Source organism: Mytilus californianus, unplaced genomic scaffold (assembly GCF_021869535.1).
Source record: "Mytilus californianus isolate M0D057914Y unplaced genomic scaffold, xbMytCali1.0.p SCAF_4, whole genome shotgun sequence".
Taxonomy (NCBI): Eukaryota; Metazoa; Mollusca; class Bivalvia; order Mytilida; family Mytilidae; genus Mytilus; species Mytilus californianus.
Window position 1 is genome coordinate 24,358,140 of NW_026262690.1, and position 20,157 is coordinate 24,378,296.

Genomic DNA, 20,157 nt, shown 5'->3' on the forward strand with positions numbered 1-20,157 from the left:
TCGGAAACCAAATGTCTTCGGACGACGATGACGTGATACCAATATACGATTTTTGCGGTCGTATAAAAAACTGATTTTTTAAAGTCTGAATCACACTTTTATAAAATATGCAATGTTTGAAAACTGTTTTTTCCAAACTATTAATGATTTCAAAATATATCAATCTAACTGTGGTTAGAGAGATATGTGTTTTCAGCTATATTTCTGCTCAAAATCGAAATAACTCTAAACTACCAGATACTACAAAAATAACAAGTGAAACTGCAAGCTACTGCTCACTGATGATACCCCCAGCCAAATATGTATTTGTTGTTGAGTGATGAATCTGAAAACGCATACACGGTATAGCTGAATTATATAAACCCTGAAACCAAATTTCAGAAATCCTTGTAATGTAGTTCCTGAGAAAGATACGACGAAAAATATTCATGGGACGGACGGATGGACAGACAGAGGTAAAACAGTATACCCCCACATTTTTATAAAGAGGGGGTGTAATTTTAAAGTGGGGGTATAATAAGCTTTCATTTAATACTAAGCCAGAAATATCAAGTCATGTAACTTACTTGTTTTCAAATGTAACAAGAACTTCATCATCATCATATACATTTTTTACTTGTGCCTGAAAAGATTGAAAAAATTCAAATCAACAAACATCAAACATGAATTTAAAATACTTTAAAAGGAAGTGTGGAGATTATAGTGACATTGTGCATCTAATAAAAACATCTATTCTAGAAAATTGGGAATCGATGTTATACTGGAGCTGTTCTGTTGGACCTATATGTCACTTAACATTCAAATGAAACATGTCCTTCAATCAAAATGATAGACTTACAATACATAAAGAAATACTTTTTGTTTATGACTGACTGATTATTATTTCTGGTGTTTAATGCCACATTCAGCACTGTTGGTTATTTCCTGGCAGCCAGTTTTTATTTGTGGAGGAAGACGGAGTGCCTGTAGAGAACCACCAACCTTCAGCAGGAAACTGACAGTAGCAATCCTAGTCATATAAGATTGGAGTCGAATGTACCTGCTTTGTGCCGGGTTTGAACTCGCAACCTCAGTGTTGACAGGCTAGTGACAGTAGGTGTACTACTTAGACCACTAGGACCTGAGGCCCCCTTTTGTGCATAAAACCAGAGATTATAAATTAAGCAGTTTGTTTCTGGTATTTGTTGACTACCAATATTCAGATTCATCATAATCTGTACAATTGTTAAAATTATCCATACATAGGTATTTAGGTCTAACATTTGTGCAGCTCAACACAGTTTTTGTCTTAAATCATGCAAAAAAAACCATCAAAAACACATGTAATTTCATGCATTGCTTCACTGTGACATCTCCTGGTTTTAATTGAATTATTCAAATTAGAATAATTAGTGCAATAGCTGATCATTCTTGCTTTGTTATCTTAGATTTCATGGTCTCATAAGTTTGTTGTGTTTTAGAGGAAAACAAGTTTTAACTAGAGAAAACTGACATGTCAGCAAGGGCCCCCTGCTTTCACATTTTTATGTGGGGCAAAGAGACTGATGCAAATAAAGCAAATGTTCATAAGTTGTCAATTTTCATAAACTTTGAAACCAGCAATTATTTCAGGATGTTAAAATCCCAACACTATGTAATTTGGTGGGCATTTTAGTAAATGGTAGGCAACCAATCATTTCAACACAGAGAATCATTTCGTAATAGCAAATGATACCTTTTTCATTTAAATCCTAGCAAAAAAAAATGTTCTAAAAATTTATTGCTTTTTGACAAAATTTAAGTTTTTTAACGCAATTTCGACAATTTGGAATGCATACATGTATATTCCAAAATTATAAATCAATTTTTGAAGACATCTTACCACAAAGAAGATGCTTCTCAAACCTAACTCTATGCCTTGCCTTTGAGTCTTACATCACAGGAGAGACAAAAATCCAATTCCAATCTACACAAAATTTCCCACATGTTAGAAAGTGAAACAACATAAAATTAATCAATTAATTATTTAAAAATGCAATTCAAATCAAGAATTGTGAGTTTATTTATAAGTGCATATGAGAGGTTTTAAATTCTAATTGAAATTCCTTGATTTCAATAAATTTGATAAGACTACTAAATCTTGATAATTTGAAACATTTTGAAATAAAATATAAAGCAATCATTTCATCATAATCATAACGATTACAACATGATCGTATTATGATTTTTTGTGTAAATTCCATCAAATATCAGCTTTTTAAGAAGGTGACATTTATTACAACAATTCATGTGAAAAATCATATATAACAAACAGGTATATACTGAACCACACCCTTTACAGACACAGTTTTATGATATAAGTCTATGAAAGGTGTTGTTTTGTATGAAAAACTAGACACAGTCGAAATAATTTAAAATATAATGTCATTAAAAGTAAATGGTAATTTATGTGAAAATATTTATACCTTTACAAAAATTGTTTGGGCAGATGGGTTTAAAATCCGTTAAATATCATGTAGATGTGACCAACACAACTGATCTACACATATTGATTTTAACTGAAGATGAACTAGTACTGCAATCCTTGTTAACAGATTATTGTACTTATTTAAAGTAATGTTAACAAGAATATGTGTCCATTGGACATAATGCCCTGCTCCAAGGATCCAGAAATTTTGTCATCCAATTTTGGTCATTTTGTCAGAGATGACTTAAAATTTGCAGCCCTTTTTTCAAACTGTTGAAATTATTCACACTAGATGCATAGCATTAACAAAAGGTATTTACTGTTTCATTGCATTTACTTCATTAATTTTCTTACCATTTTTCTAAAAATGTTCAAGAAGAGTTTATGGAATGCAACAGTTTAAAATTAAAATGATTTTAATGACTCTGTCTCAAAATGGCGATTAAGAAACCCAATCTCAATAAAATGACAGAAATTATTTCTGTTAAAAAAATAATTTGGTCCTAAATCCCAATCTGCTATTTAGGACATGACTGGAAAATATGACAGTTTCCAGACCCTTGCCCTCCTCACATTATCACATACTGATGTTCATTGATCGGTGAAAAATCTAGTTCAAAATCCTCATTTGGCAAATATTTTTTTTAAAACTTCACATCATCACGCATAATGAACATGTGTACCAAGTTTGAAGTTAATGTGTCCACAACTTCAGTTTACCTTAAACAAAAACTTTATCTTGTTACAGAACGGACAAACAGACAGACACAAAGACTGGAAAACATAATGCTCACCTAATATTGTAGGCAGCATAAAAATAACAGGAGAAAATAATATATAGATAAATTTACAGAATGACAAGAATTATCAAGTTTATAATTACAATAAATTTTTTACTTAAATCTTTTGAACTTAAATTATATATATAAAATTACCTTGCCTCCCTTCCCTAAACACTTTTTATATATGTATATGACATTTTTAATGTAAAGAATTGTAAGGATATCTACCAGCTCAACAAGAATTAACTACTCTGTGCTGTAGTGCATGTGGTGGTTTGTTAAGTCTTTAGTAAAGAGTGTTGTGCTTATTTTTTAAAACTCCAGGGTAAATAAATCTTGGCATAAGGTTGATACCATAATGATCATTTATTCCCCATGTCCCTACCTGCTTTAGTTTTTAATATATTAGCCAGAAATTAAAGATATACTCTTATGGTCTGTTTATAGGTGAGGCAGCTATGATTTATAGAGAACATGCCATACATCAGGGATGATATTTAAAAAAGTTTAAGAAAGACAGACTGATGACAACACTGGATGCCAAGTGGTGGTGCCAGGTGACCTACTAATAGGTATCCTCTATCGAGAATGCTGTTGAAAATTAACTAGGTTTTTCCTTTTAGAAAATCTACAAAAGTTATCCAAATGTGTACACAAAGAGAAATTCATATTTTCAGTAAATACAAAATAAATGGGGAATGTGTCCATGGGACACAGATGATGCCCCCGTTTGCATATCATATAAAGTTATAAAGGGACATAACTGAAGAACACTTGCATATCATATAAAGTCATAAAGGGACATAACTGAAGAACGGTAAAAGTGACGCTACCCAAGTTTGTACTTGATCTCTGTTTTGTGGTAATAAGCATTGTATATAAGATTCATAACCTTTGGTTGAGGCTAACTTAAGTTAGAGAACAGAAACGAAAATTCAGCAATTTATCCATTTGTCAACAGGCATAACTGTAGAACGGTAAACACCACCAAAATTAAAACTTGACCTGTATTTTGTGGAAATAAGCATTGTGTATAAGTTTCATAACATTTGATTGAGGCAAACTAACGTTAGAAAACGGAAACCAAAATTTCAGCAATTTTTATGTTTATAAAGAGGCATAACTCAAGAACGGTAAAAGTGACGCCACCCAATTTCCAACTTGATCTGTATTATGTGGTAATAAGCATTGTGTATAAGTCTCATAACATTTGGTTGAGGCAAACTAAAGTTAGAGAATGGAAACCAACTTTGGGACGTATGCACGGACAGAAGTACATTTGTACGGACATACACATGGACAAGGGTAAAACTTAATGCCCCCTCCGTCACGGCGGGGCATAAAAATGAATACATATATGTTAGACTCAGATCAACGTTCATTCTTCAAATCGAATGTGACGTCACGTTCTCAAATCAGTGTCCATGAGATAACCCAATGACAATAATAACCCAATGACATCTAAAGGGCAATATACATATAAGTCTCAACAGAATAAAGAAGAACAATCGAGGAAAAGTATTATTATTTCAACTTTGCAAGATTAAAAATCTTATATTTTTCACAACTTTTTTAGTTTTACTTTCAGCTCACCACTTACATTCTGAAAATGTATATATACTAAATCAGGAATATGACATTTGTTTTCATTCAATAAAGTTGTGACGTCATTGTGGCAAGTCCGTAAAAAGAACATAGATTAGATGGCAAAAAATTGGACGTCAATTTGTTAGAGGGGCATATATAGAATTGGCCGTAGATTTTAAATCTCATTTCATTATAATGTCAGATTTGGATGTCGATTAGAGAAATACGTCAATCTGAGTCTTACATATATATACAAACATGTTTGAAGGATCTGGGTTAAAACAGTGTAGGAGTAGTTAATGATACATTGCATTGCAAATGGGTATCCTCCATCAAAAAGGATGCTCAAATTTGCTTAGTTATAACATCTGGAAAGCCAGTACAAATTTTCCATTTAATATGTAAACAAAGAAGTCAGGTGCATATTTTCGATGTATATTCAAACATTTTAAAAAGGCACTGGGCTGAAAGCTGTAAGAGGAGGGAATAACATAAAAACAAGTGTGTTCTTTTCCCTACACACAAGCGTGCCGGACATTCACATTAACATTGTACCTTTCCTATAAGCCAATTTACACTTCTCAAAAAATGTACTTACTGGCAAGAAAAGAGGGTTGCAATATTTTAAATATATATATACTAGTATCTAAGAATAAGTGTTAAGTCTTTATATTTTTCAAGTCTTCCTTGCTTATTGCAATTGTAAAATCAAAAATATTTAATCAGAATATATGATAAAATTGTGATAATGTGCATCTGTGTAGTGAAGGCGTACTCTGAGATTTAAATCTGAAGCAACAAGTTGATGATACAAATCAAATTCCTCATTGATTTGTTATCTACATAAAATGTTACTTTTACTTCAAAATGTATTTATACACCCACACAGCTAGTGTTTTGTTTCAAATAAATGCATGCAATTACAATACAATGAAAAATCACATAAGTATTTCATAATGATCCAAGGTAGAGAAGTGAACAACTGACAATATATCATTATGTTTAGATATTACTTATAACAATGTAATTTCACAATTTTGGCACCTCTTAATCTCTTTGATGTTATTTATATATCTCTGATACATCACTTAAGTAACAGATTCATTGTGTGTAAGAGTTGTGGCATGGAGTATGTATCAATATGTCAACAACCGAACATGGAACTAAAAATTATCTAGAACCTATCTCTCCTGATATCTGTTGGTAATTCATTATACAGACTCCAATATTTCATAAGGAGCATGATACTTTTGAAATTGATTAAGCACTTATATTAAGGCACAAGAAAAATCTTTTTAAACCCCAATGACCATTCAGAAAAAAAGTTGCAGGGGACTGACATGATATTCATTCCAAAACTACTGAAAAACAAAACATGTTGTATTCATGAAAAGTGAACATGTTGTGTGCAATTATCTGAGCCTTGACCTTAAATTCTTAGTAGAGTCCCACCAATATATATGCCAATATCACATGAAGTCTTTAGTGTCAATCAACCATAATTCTTAAAAGGGAATAAATTGTAATAAAATGCTCCGCAGGGCGCAGCTTGATACGACCGCAGAGGTCGAACCCTGAACAGTTGGGGCAAGTATGGACACAACATTCAAGCTTGATACAGCTCTGAATTTGGATTGTGATTAAATATTTGACACAGCATAGGTTTCTGACACAGAATGAATGTGGTCTAAGAACTTAAAAATTTTAAATTGGACATTCACCTATTATGGTCCAATATCCAAAATCTAAATACATGGTTAGATTCAGCATATCAAAGAACCCCAAGAATTCATTTTTTGATGAAATCAAACAAAGTTTAATTTTGGACCCTTTTGATCTCAATGTGGACAAAGTTGATAACGGGGCCCAAAAATCAAAAATCTAAATACATGGTTAGATTCAGCAAATCAAAGAGCCCCATATATTCAATTTTTGTTGAAATCAAATAAAGTTTAATTTTGGACCCCGATTTGGACCAACTTGAAAACTGGGCCCATAATCAAAAATCTAAACACATGTTTAGATTCAGCATATCAAAGAACCCTAAAAATTCAATTTTTGTTAAAATCAAACTAAGTTTAATTTTGGACCCTTTGGACCTTTATGTAGACCAATTTGAAAATGGAACCAAAATTTAAGAATCTAAATACACGGTTAGATTCGGCATATCAAAGAACCCCAATAATTCAATTTTTGATGAAATCAAACAAAGTTAAATTTTGGACCCTTTGGACCTCAATGTGGACCAATTTAAAAACGGGGCCCAAAATCCAAAAACTTTATACACGGTTATATTCAGCATATGAAAGAACCCCATATATTCAATTTTTGTTGAAATCAAACAAAGTTAAATTTTGGACCCCGATTTGGACCAACTTGAAAACTGGGCCCATAATCAAAAATCTAAATACATGGTTAGATTCAGCATATCAAAGAACCCCATATATTCAATTTTTGTTGAAATCAAATAAAGTTTAATTTTGGACCCCGATTTGGACCAACTTGAAAACTGGGCCCATAATCAAAAATCTAAATACATGGTTAGATTCAGCATATCAAAGAACCCCATATATTCAATTTTTGTTGAAATCAAACTAAGTTTAATTTTGGACCCTTTGGACCTTTATGTAGACCAATTTGAAAACGGAACCAAAAATTAAGAATCTAAATACACGGTTAGATTCGGCATATCACAGAACCCCAATAATTCAATTTTTGATGAAATCAAACAAAGTTAAATTTTGGACCCTTTGGACCTCAATGTGGACCAATTTAAAAACAGGGCCCAAAATCCAAAAACTTAATACATGGTTAGATTCAGCATATTAAAGAACCCCAAGAATTCAAGAATAAAACCCCATTGAAATTGATCAAGAAATAAGCAATTTATACAAAGTATATTCTTTTGCACAATACTGTGCAATTGAATATTTCTTGCTATTGCGCAATACTGTACAATTGACAATTTCTTGCTATTGGGCAATATTGTGCTATTGGATATTTCTTGCTATTGCGCAATACTGTGCAATTGAAGATTTCTTGCTATTGCGCAATACTGTGCAATTGAAGATTTCTTGCTATTGTGCAATACTGTGCAATTGAAAATTTCTTGCTATTGCACAATACTTATTGTATAATAATTTACACATCCTGTTTGGTGTGTATTTCCTACCATATCATTATTATTTGCTTTTAAATATAAATCAGAAATAACCAACTTAAAATGGAAAATTTTAAAAGAAAAAAAAAAGGAAAAAAAGAAAAAAAAAAGAACCCCCCCCCCCCCCAAATTTTTTGAACCCCCTTATGATTCATCACCCCCAAACTCAATCCCAGCCTTCCCTTTGTGGTATGGTATCTTGCAGTACAATTTCAGAGAGATCCATACAATTGAACACAAGTTATTGTCTGGAAACTAGAAAAATGCTTATTTTTGGCCCCTTTTTGGCCCCCAATTCCTAAACGTTTCGGGCAATTACCCCCAAACTCAATTCCAGCTTTCCCTTTGTGATATGGAACCTTGTAGTACAATTTAAGAAATATCCAAACACTTACACACAAGTTATTGTCATGAAACTAGAAAAATGCTTGTTTTTTGCCCCTTTTTTGGCCCCTTATCTTAAAATTTTGAGGCAATTACCCCCAAAATCAATTACAGCCTTCCCTATGTGATATGGAACCTTGTGGTACAATGTCAGAGAGATCCATACACTTACACACAAGTTATTGTCTGGAAGTTACAAAAATGCTTATTTTTGGCCCCTTTTTGGCCCCTAATTCCTTAACTGTTGGTACCATAACCCCCAAAATCAATCCCAACCTTCCTTTCATGGTATTGAACCTTATGGTAAAATTTCATGGAGATCCATTAACTTAAACTAAAGTTAGAGTGCGAAAACTAATGTGTCTTCGGACGACGCTGGACGACGACGACGACGCCAACGTCATACCAATATACGACCAAAAAATTTTCAATTTTTGCGGTCGTATAAAAAATTTTCAATTTTTGCGGTCGTATAAAAATGTAATTTGCCCTTCTAATGATTCTTAAAATAATTTTTGTATTCAATATTTTGTCAAATTTACATAATAGTACATTTTTTGTACTTATATCAATCGTGGCTAATCATGTCTGTAGTCATGATTGTAACAGACATTTGTTTTTGGCCCATAAGAGTCTAAGGGCCCTCCATACTTCTTCAAAAATTCCCTACCTGATCCGGGATGATAGCATCCAAAAGCTTTCAAAATGAAAAAAATAAGTTATTCCAGCTATTCTTGTTTTTCTCAAGAATTTACATGAAGAAACAACTTGGAAAGAACTACATAAACTGGAGTGCCTAACAAAATTGTACACAGTTTTAGAGTGCCTAACAAAATTGTACACAGCTTTAAAGTATTGTCTCTGTTTGAAGTTTTATAACTGTCATGTCAACATAGGTATTAATAAAAGGTGTGCTTTTAAAACAAAAGTAAAGTTTTTTTATCAGTGTTATTACATTTATGATGGATGGCTGTTTAACGTCCAGCGACAAATTAATATGTATATTCAGGACAAGAACATATTAATGTAATATGAATATTAATTAACCCTGCTTTGTTATAGACCGACACTCTCAGCCGCATTTTCAATGTGCTAGTTCACAAGGTAACTGTCCGCAGGAAGACATGTCACCTTACCCGGACACATTATTCGGACTCTGAGCTCACCAGTCTTTGCTCTTACTCCTTAATGCAGAGTGCTTAGCTGAGAAGCAGCAAATACCAATTTTAAAGTCTTTGGTTTGACCTGGCTGGGGTTGGAATCCACGACCTCCCTCACTGGAGGCCGACACACTACCACAAGACTACCGAGGCAGTTTTGCATTTATATAGAGTAAAGTCTAGATGTAAGTCTGCTCAGTGGTGTTCCACACTTCAAAAGATGTCAGATACTGCTTGTTCATGGAATCCACATTATAAATATGAAGTAATCATTTTCATGTGATGTGACCAAATTATTGCCCTTGATTTCCCACTTGTAATTATAACCTTGATTGGTTTAAATGGCTCTATTTTAGTATTTACAAAGTTTAGAATGACTGAAAACAGTATACATTGTACTGGTAACAAAAATGTCAAATTGGCTAATTTATTTTGGAAGCGTTGTTTGTGTCTATTAAGAGCTTTACAGAAAATGGTAAAGACACTTGTTTATTGTTGATAACTGAATGTCACCATTGCTAGAGGTCTTTACTAGATTCTAGCTTTATCATGTTTTAAGGTAGTCATCTCATTAAAGTAAGCTATACCTCTCTTTTAGTTTATATTTCTACAAAGACCTATCAAATCCCAGTTCACAATTCAATTACAAATCACTGTTTTTTCCTTTTCATGTGCATTACATTGTGTATTGATATACTTACAAGATAAAAACATTTTATAGATACATTGTACATGTAAACCTTATCAAATGGAATACATTCCATACACAATCTTCAAATTGATAACACAGATTTCACCAACTATGATAATATTCATTTTCAAATAAATACAATCATGACAATGCTTCCGAATCTGTTCAAATAAATAAAGTTGAATCAAAATTTGATTTGTAAATCTCATTCTCAACCATTGTCAACTAAGTGACTGAAACACTTTTTTGGTCCAAGAGTATATTTAAATTTCATTCATACCCTTTGCTGAATTGTTATAACCTGAGGGTTGATCATATGACTGGCTGCAGAAACAAATATAAAACCATAGTAAATGGAAATATATTTACCTGATATTAAAATAAGGAGATGTGGTATGATTACATATAAGACAACCATCTACCAGTGTCTAAATGACTTGATTTTAGCAAAAAAAGGTCACTGTTCAGCCTCCAACAAAAAGTCACGGACAAAAAAGTCACAATTGAGTTTTTTAGGCCATTTTTCTTTGAAAAAGAAAACACTTATTTTTTAAAATCATTTTTGTATTTTTATTGAACTATTATATACAAAGCAACTTTGTAAACATTTATTTATATCTTATTTTTATGGGCAGAATCAATTTGCGCGAACTACAGTTTTGAAAATGTATCAATTGCGCCACTCTCTATTTTTCTGATGGTATTAATTGCGCCAATAAATGGAATCCAATTGCGCCACATTTACCTGAACTGTTTGTACTTATATCTTACATGTTACATATCCACTTTAGATTAAACAGTAAACTCATCAAAGTTAGGAAAACTCACCAATGAATAAAATATTCGGATGATCGTTCCTTAAACCAGAATATGTGAATGATAGCTTTAGTGATGATTGAATTCCTGATATGCGAAATATTACAAAGGTAAAGAAGACTTCACTGAGAACGTATTATCAATATATATAGAGGATAATGTGTTGTTTACTCCTTCAGAATAGGCTGAAATTCCTTCCAATTCATAAAGAACAAATAACAGACCGCAATCATTCCACTATCATTGCAACGAACAATTGTATGCTTCGCATCTGTCAATGTTTGTGTTTTTAGATACCCTGACAAAGGTTCAGGCCACGACATACATTGAAATCCGAAGTGCTGGCTTAGAAGCTGCGATAAAGGAGATGGGAAGTCAATCATTAAGTAAATATATATAAGTAAAAATAATTCACAGAATTGGCGCAATTAGATGATTGTTTTATTGGCGCAAATGATACCTTTAGTTTTCAAAATGAAGTGGCGCAAAAGTAGCACTGGCGCAAATGAGTTCATTTTTGGCGCAAAAAGATATTGACCATTTTTAAATATATATGCAAAATGTTCGGTTTAAGACACCTTTTTTAAACATGTCAATGATTGCTGTGTTATTAACATGATTAATGTATGTCATGTATGATTAGCCAATTTAATTATTATGAAAACAGAGATCTTAATTCAAAATGCACATTCTCAATGTGTTCTGTAGATCAACACAAAAGACTGATTTTATATAAAATGATAAAATAGACAAAACTTGCATTTTACACTTATGTTCTATTTTTTTCAAATTTATGTTAAAATGGCAAACCCATAGAAGTCTGGTTCAGGCATGGCACAAACAGACTAGAATATAATTTATCTGACTTACATGGACAATACAACTATTTTGAAAGCCCTGCTTGTACCCTCTTTCATAAATTTTGTGGGAAAATGGCTAACGTTCAAAGTCTGCAAAAATTCCTCAAACAATTCCATAGAAGCAGGTACATAATTTCAACATATGTGTAATCTTTCTGTGAAGTTTCAGGGGTCTGGTTTGAAAAACATTAGGAGTTCCCACTTTTCCCTGACCTCTCGCCCATCCATATCCGCCCAACATCACCATACTATTCATACATAAGCCAGTTTAGGACTTCCTCAAACCCAGTCAAACATAAAAATAGCAGTGTACAATAAAAAAGGTAAAATTTTATTGATAAATATTCTGAAGCAATCATAATTGTTTTCAAATCAGGACTAATAAAAGTAGATTAAAGCATAATATGAAATAGTTTTAACTGCAATTTATTTGATAGACATGCTGAATAGTTATAACTATAAAATATTTAATACTAATTAGGGATCATTATTTTCTAAATTTAAGCAGATAATATACCTATAAAATTATATTAGGGTTGATTTAAAAAAACAAAAAAACAAAAAAACAAAGAAGGGTTAATAGTTTAAGGAGTTAAGGGAAAGAGTATTTTGCTCAGTGAGAATAATGTATCTGAATAGGGTGACAGGCATTTTTAGGGAAACAGTTTAATACCTTGGGATCTACATGTATAGCAATATAACTACAAAATGTATCTTGCTCAGCATGTTGTTTTAGTACAAAGCAAGAAATATTCATCTGGCTCATTATTTTGGCCCTGAGTATGGACGAATAGTTCCAACTGGATGTCAAGCAGCCAATAAACAATCATTACCATATAATGAAAACAACTTCTATAAATATCTTTCAGGGTATTTGTTTGGATTAGGGTTGGCAAAGTATTATCCGGCGGGAAAATCCGGTGGGAAAACTCGGCTTTTCTCGGGCTGGGCATGCGCAATACTCCTAGAAACTGGTAATACTGGCCATGGGTAATATGATTTTTCTAACTTATTTTTACACAAAATAGTAAAGACTTGTAGTTTAATAGTATTATAGCTAAATATATACATTTTATACAGATAACCATTGATAGTCATTCCAGAAGATTGAAAATTCAATTTCTTCCTTTTCTCCACTAATTCAATGTAGACAGAATACAAGTTTTGGACATTTCAGGATACCTTGTTAATTTTCAAGCTTAAGCTTTGTTTCAATAATCCAATTTGAAACTTTTGAAAAATGCATTTTATTGCAGTGTTTAAGTGAATTGTAAATTATAATTGTTATACAATCATATTGCTACATAAACACCCTAAGGGGACAGGCCATGAACACTAATAGAAATGAAAAGGCTGATTATTGTTATATAAACAAATCTGTGTTATAATCTGAATAATTACTCATTAATTAGTGATGTACATAAACATATGCTAAAACTTAGTAAACATTTTTAGGAATGGACAAAAAATGTGTAAAAGTAATTTACCTTACATAGAATTGTTAATTCTTAATCATGTAATATTAGTTATATTTATTAAAAAAACAAGAGTGCACACGCTGAAATGTCTCGCCTTCTTTACTAACCATTGATATTATGTTGATAGTCCTAAATATAAAGCAGGTCAAGGTCATATAAACCAAACCAGAAATATACATGCATAAATATATGTACACCTTACAATCAATATAGTTGACCTATTGCTTATAGTTTCTAAGAAACAGACTTAACCAAGAAAACTAAACATTGACCAATGAACCATGAAAATGAGTTCAAGGTCAGATGAATCATGCCAGGCAGACATGTACAGCTTACAATCCTTCCATACAACAAATATAGTTGACCTATTACTTATAGTTTAAGAAAAACAGACCAAAACACAAAAACTTAACACTGAGAAATGAACCGTTAAAATGAGTTCAAGGTCAAATAAAACCTGAGAGACTGACATGTACATCATAAAATATTTCCATACACCAAATATAGTTGACCTACTGCATATAGTATTAGAAAAAAAGACCAAAACTAAAAAAAATTTAACTTTGACCACTGAACCATGAAAATGAGGTCAAAGTCAGATGACACCTGCCAGTTGGACATGTACACCTTACAATTATTCCATACACCAAATATAGTAGACCTATTGCATACAGTATAAGAAAAACCGACCAAAACTAAAAAACTTTAACTCTGACCACTGAACCATGAAAATGAGGTCAAGGTCAGATGACATCTGCCAGTTGGACATGTACACCTTACAATTATTCCATACACCAAATATAGTAGACCTATTGCATACAGTATAAGAAAAACCGACCAAAACACAAAAACTTTAACTCTGACCACTGAACCATGAAAATGAGGTCAAGGAACTCACACCTGCCAGTTGGACATGTACACCTAACAATCCTTCCATACACCAAATATACTAGACCTATTGCTTATAGTATCCGAGATATGGACTTGACCACCAAAACTTAACCTTGTTCACTGATCCATGAAATGAGGTCAGGGTCAAGTGAAAACTGTCTGACGGGCATGAGGACCTTGCAAGGTAGGCACATACCAAATATAGTTATCCTCTTACTCATAATAAGAGAGAAATTAACATTACAAAAAATCTTAACTTTTTTTTCAAGTAGTCACTGACCCATGAAAATGAGTTTAAGGACAATGGACAAGTGACAGACGGAAACTTCGTAACATAAGGCATCTATATACAAAGTATGAAGCATCCAGGTCTTCCACCTTCTAAAATATAAAGATTTTAAGAAGTTAGTTAACGCTGCCGCCACTGGATCACTATCCTTATGTCGAGCTTTCTGCGACAAAAACAAATTAAATTCTTTGACACTTTGACCAGACCAATCCAGACAGAATGGCAATTATTTAGATTTTTAGAAGGAATATTAAGAAAAGCTTTTCACATGTGTCTTATGTGTCTTCATAAAATTGAGAATGGAAATGGGGAATGTGTCAAAGAGACAACAACCCGACCATAGAGCAGACAACAGCCGAACGCCACCAATGGGTCTTCAATGCAGCGAGAAACTCCCGCACCCGGAGGCGTCCTTCAGCTGGCCCCTAAACAAATATGTATACTAGTTCAGTGATAATGGATGTCATACTAAACTCCAAATTATACACAAGAAACTAAAATTAAAAATGATACAAGACTAACAAAGGCCAGAGGCTCCTGACTTGGGACAGGCGCAAAAATGCGGTGGGGTTAAACATGTTTTTTTAGATCTCAACCCTCCCCCTATACCTCTAGCCAATGTAGAAAAAACAAACGTACAACAGTACTCACAGTAAAACTCAGTTTAAGAGAAGTCTGAGTCCGATGTCAGAATAGGAAACAAAAGAAAATAATACATAAATAACAACAGACTACTAGCATTTACTGACATGCCAGCTCCAGACCTCAATTAAATTGAATGAAAGATTATGTCTTCATCATATGAATATCAGGCACAATCCCTCCTGTTAGGGGTTTAGTATTATACCGTCATAAAATATATGACGCTTGTACACTTGTCTTAGGGGTTGCTGGATTTATACACTTTATATAAAGAGTCTCAAACAAGTGAACTTATAAATTAAAATACTATATCTTATTTTTTTAAAATCTTTAATGTATTGCATTTGTGATAAATCATTGAATCCTCTTTAAAATTCAGGCCAGTATTTCATATAACCCGGTAAAACCCAGTCAAACCCAGTACATGTATTTCCCACTGAGCTGGGCAATTCTCATAAAACCCGGGGTTTTTGCCAACCCGGGTTTGGATACATACACATATTTTAATTTTATTCAACATGTGTCATTTACCTAACTAACATAATTCCTCTTGTAAAACCATTGAATCTCTTTTACTAAACTTCACCTTGAAGAAGAGTACCATGAACATATATGCATGACAAAAATGTTTTATTAGATAAATGCAGTGGTTGCTATGCTTCCTAAATATATATATGGATTTAAATGAAAATTCAAGCAGACAAAGCTTACTTGAAGAAAATAACAAAAATTAGCTAAACCACAGTGGGACAAGAAAGTCTGGTATGGTATAGGCACCAATAAATCAAACTATATGCATTAGGGCATCTGTTGTCCTCCTTGTTTTTCAATGAAGTACAATATAACCAAGTTATAATATGTACATAAATTGTACAACTTCTAAATCACACAATTTAAAAAACTTTAATAAGGTCTGCCTGAAAAAAACTCATTTTAAAGGGGAAAAAAACAAAAATATTTCGCTCCATCGCCCCATATTTTTGGAGTTGTCTGAAGAATTAGACATCAAATTGGTGTGGCATAATGCTTGAACACGACCATGCCAATTTTGTTGGGTTTACAATTCCATATCTTTCTTTATCTTTTTTCTTAAATGATTTTTTAAACTAATATAAGCTCCTCTTGCATGTTGTATTATCTCATTAGCTACATTTGTTTTTTTGTTTTGTAAATCTAATATCTTTTGGGACTTTTTTAAATATATGCTTCAACTATAGAATTTATGTAATTGTAATACATATATATTAAAATGGTGATGCTCTTAGTTAGCATGACTGTATAAAAAACTTCAATTCTTCCTTCACAAAAAAATACGTAAACTTTTATATGCAATAACAAATACACTTAAACACACTACACATGCTTTTATCATTCCATCAATCAAAGTTTACAGAAGCTGAGAAGCAACAAAATCATGATAAGACGAAATGACTCATTTGAAAAACATTCTAGCCTAATTGCTAAAATCAAATTTAATTTTGAAATTACAAAACAATTAAGTGAAAAAAAGGTCTTTACCCTTTTCTAATTTGTAAATCGAAAGTACAAGTTTCTCTAAAAGTTGACAAGTGAAAGTGAAACTTGTCATGTATATTTGTGGACATCCTTTTTTAAAGAGATATCAATGAAAGGGCCAATATGCTCCTTTTGTTGATATCGTTTTTTTTTCTTCAGACTTCAACAAATACTCATTGTTTGACATAATATTTTACCTGATAAAATGCTCCATTTGCCCCGCAAACTTCTACCACAAGGTTTTCCATTTTGAACACAGGGAATGATGGGAAATTTATGTATTTTCCACGCTCTCTTTATATCTTACACAGTCCTGAAGTTAAAATGCAAAAGAATAGAAGTTTGTGGTCGAAACTCATCAATTCTAATCAAAATTAAACTATAATCTGAACGAAAAAAGTACGGAACATCGACTTTCAGGGAGCATTTCCAGAAATCTAAGTTATTCGGATTGTCTCGGATTTTTCCCTTGACTTCTAAATAAACCCCGAGAAAAACTTTTGTACTTCCTTTTTTGGATTATTTTAGCAGAAATGACAACACACAGTTGTTGATATCAGTAAATAATGTTTTCAGTCCATTCCAGGTGACAAAATGTCGTCCGATAGTGAACTAGAAGAATTTTATGACGCGGAAGAAGCAACACCAAAGCGGTATGGATTGGGTTTATTAGTAAAAAATAATGCTAAACATTTGTTTTTGTAAAGAGCAATCTCTACTCTAGTTGTTTTTGAATCCCTGATATCTCGGCCTATAACAAACTCGGCCTATATTATAACATAATAGGCCTCACAAAATCGGACTATAACAAACTCGGACTACTAGAAGAATATAAGTATGATGTTTGATGTTGTTTTCTTTATTGGAAATTAATTATCAATACTTAATTTGAAATTAATTATGATTTACAATACACCTTATCGCTATTTGTCCGCCATTACTGGACATCACACAGGTTCCCGTAAAATTTTGACGTCACAATACAAAATATCTGACGCCACAATGGAAAAGTGATTGTTGTATGACGTCAAAAGTTCAAGCGGGACAGATTCTCGGGTCAGCCGGGAATAGTGATAAGGTGTATTAATTAAATAAATTACATTAAAAAGTTATGTATAAAAAGAAAAGTAAGAATACATTCATGTAATAATGAAAATCTACCACTTATTTGTCTTTTCTATATTAATATTTGTAATAGCTATATAGTGTCCCTCTCAAAATAAATTTATTTGATTGAACTGGAAATATGACATCATACTACGTGTATCGTTGACACCTTTTTAATCACCCAAGGGAGAACAAAAATACGGTACCTGTAATTACATGAAGTTGTAATTAACTAAATATCCAGTGACTTCGCAGTAACAGCTTGTGTATAACTGACGTTTTCATGTTCTTTGTTCTTTTTTTTTTTATAGTTTGATTACAATTCTTGTAATTATAAGACAGTGTAGTGAATAATATGTTTCTGATCATACTTTTATTGGTTGAATCTCAGTGTAATTTATTTGTACAATGTAATACTATGTAATACTAAAGAAAACATAAGGTTTACAAATTTTATTTCAGCAGATGTCAACAAACATAACAATGATTTCGTCATTCAAAAATATTGAATTACATACGAATAATATGAAGCATATATAAAACACATAAAGCACATTTAAAACTCAAAGGCATTTTGTCATCATCTCTAAGACAGACACCATGCAGATATAAATAGTCATTGTCAAAGCACATTTAAAGCATACATAGCACATTTAAAACATACATAGCACATTTAAAACACAGCTATCACATACAAAAAATTCATAGCACATACAGAATTCCTAGTCATATCTTAATATATAAAAGACAACATGGAAAAATAATGTTATTGTCAAGAAGCAGAATCATAAACATAGGCAGGAGTAATTAACAGGTAGTCGTTGGACGGACCGTAGATGTTGCCACACTCGCGAAGTAGCCGGGATGCTGTTATGTCACCTTCTGTATACTGGTCCCAAAAATTATGAAGACGACCTTCCAGCTCCTTGTAGCGAATACATTGGTTCCTGATGACCTGTTCTTCAGAAACCAAGCGAACAGTGAGAGCAACAAGCTTGGATTCCCGGTGAAGCGCCAGTACCAAGACGTAGAAGGCGGCATTAGCTTTCCTGATGTCGGAGTTGATCCTTGTGTGCCAACCTAAAATAGAATAAGAAAAGATGTAACGTCGTGTGATTACATGTTGCTTTGTTGTCACTTTTCTGGAACACTTGACGCAGTGATCGTTACCCATGTTGACAATGATATTGGAAATTTTTTTCATGTTATTTTATAGAACTATTTGGTAAGATCAAAGAAATCTCTGTTGTTTTTTCAATTTTACTCCAAATCTATTTTATGACACTTATGTACAAACATTTCTAAAATCTAAATGTTAAAAGAATTAATTAAACAAGTCATTTTTAGTCTATAGTCTATATTGTAAAAATTCAAATGGCGGACAGGAATTTTCCTTGAATACCTGCATGTCGAAGTTTATACCACAATAGGTTTCTAGACACTGAATCAAACGCCTTCCTCATATCTATAAAACTGACGAATGTAGACTGTTTTGATGTTGTTCTGTTTGATATAATTGAAGTCAGGCTATATATATGCTCTTTACTACTGCGTTTTGGACGAAAGCCATTTTGTTCCTCACACAGAATATCGTTGTCCTCTAACTGCTTACATAAACATGAATTCAAGACACTTCAGTAGATTTTGCTCGGTACGGATGTCATCGTAATTCCCCTAAAGTTTGTTGGGAGGCGTTTATCGTTTGTTCCCGGTTATAATATGGGGTTTACAACTCCAGATGTCCACTGTTCAGGCACTTTACCCAGTTCAAAACAACCATTGCATATGACATACAATAAGTCGATCGCACTTTCATTCTTAAGCACCTCTCACTGATGGAATTTCATCATATCCGGCTGCTTTGCGTAATTTCTATTGTTCTTCCCATAATCTCCCATGTAGGAATAGCCAGAATAGTAAAATACAAAATGTAGGAATAGCCAGAAGACACCGTTAAGAAGCCATTCACTGTCAATCAAATTTCTCTTTGTTTGTATACTAATTATAAACACCAAGGATTAAACACAAGACAAACAAGCACACACGCCAATCATTAAAACACCTTTTGCCAATAAACATAACAAACGAGAAAATCACAATAATATTTCAAATAGAAGTATATTATCCTCATTCAAAAATATCAAATTCAACTCATATAACACATATTTTATATGATGGATCTAAGTTTATTTTAATACATTTCTATATTATATTGTTTTTTCAAAAATATCTATCATTATCTCATAAATTCGCATATAATATTTTGTAGATAATTTTTTTTTAAAGTCAGAAAAAAAAAACCCTCAGAAAAAAAACCCCGTTAACAACACAATCTACTAATCATAGTCC

General features: G+C 32.5%; 2 protein-coding genes across 3 annotated transcripts in view; one reads left to right on the forward strand and one right to left on the reverse strand.

The window, feature by feature from the left end:
• Positions 1-17,155, reverse strand: part of LOC127737743 (RNA-binding protein FXR1-like) — a 43,039-nt gene extending 25,884 nt beyond the window's left edge. For both annotated transcript variants that reach the window (XM_052248624.1, XM_052248623.1), the window contains exons 1-2: positions 16,899-17,155; positions 567-622 (exon numbers count right to left, since the gene is read on the reverse strand). In XM_052248624.1, the coding sequence (XP_052104584.1) occupies positions 567-622; positions 16,899-16,949 (107 nt within the window). In that variant the 5' untranslated portion in view covers positions 16,950-17,155. The remainder of the gene's footprint in view (positions 1-566; positions 623-16,898) is intronic.
• Positions 17,156-17,216: 61 nt separating this feature from the next.
• The window catches only part of LOC127737742 (WD repeat-containing protein 44-like), a 48,428-nt gene continuing 45,487 nt past the window's right edge, over positions 17,217-20,157 (forward strand). The window contains exon 1 of the mRNA XM_052248622.1: positions 17,217-17,354. Within this exon, the coding sequence (XP_052104582.1) occupies positions 17,296-17,354 (59 nt within the window). The 5' untranslated portion in view covers positions 17,217-17,295. The remainder of the gene's footprint in view (positions 17,355-20,157) is intronic.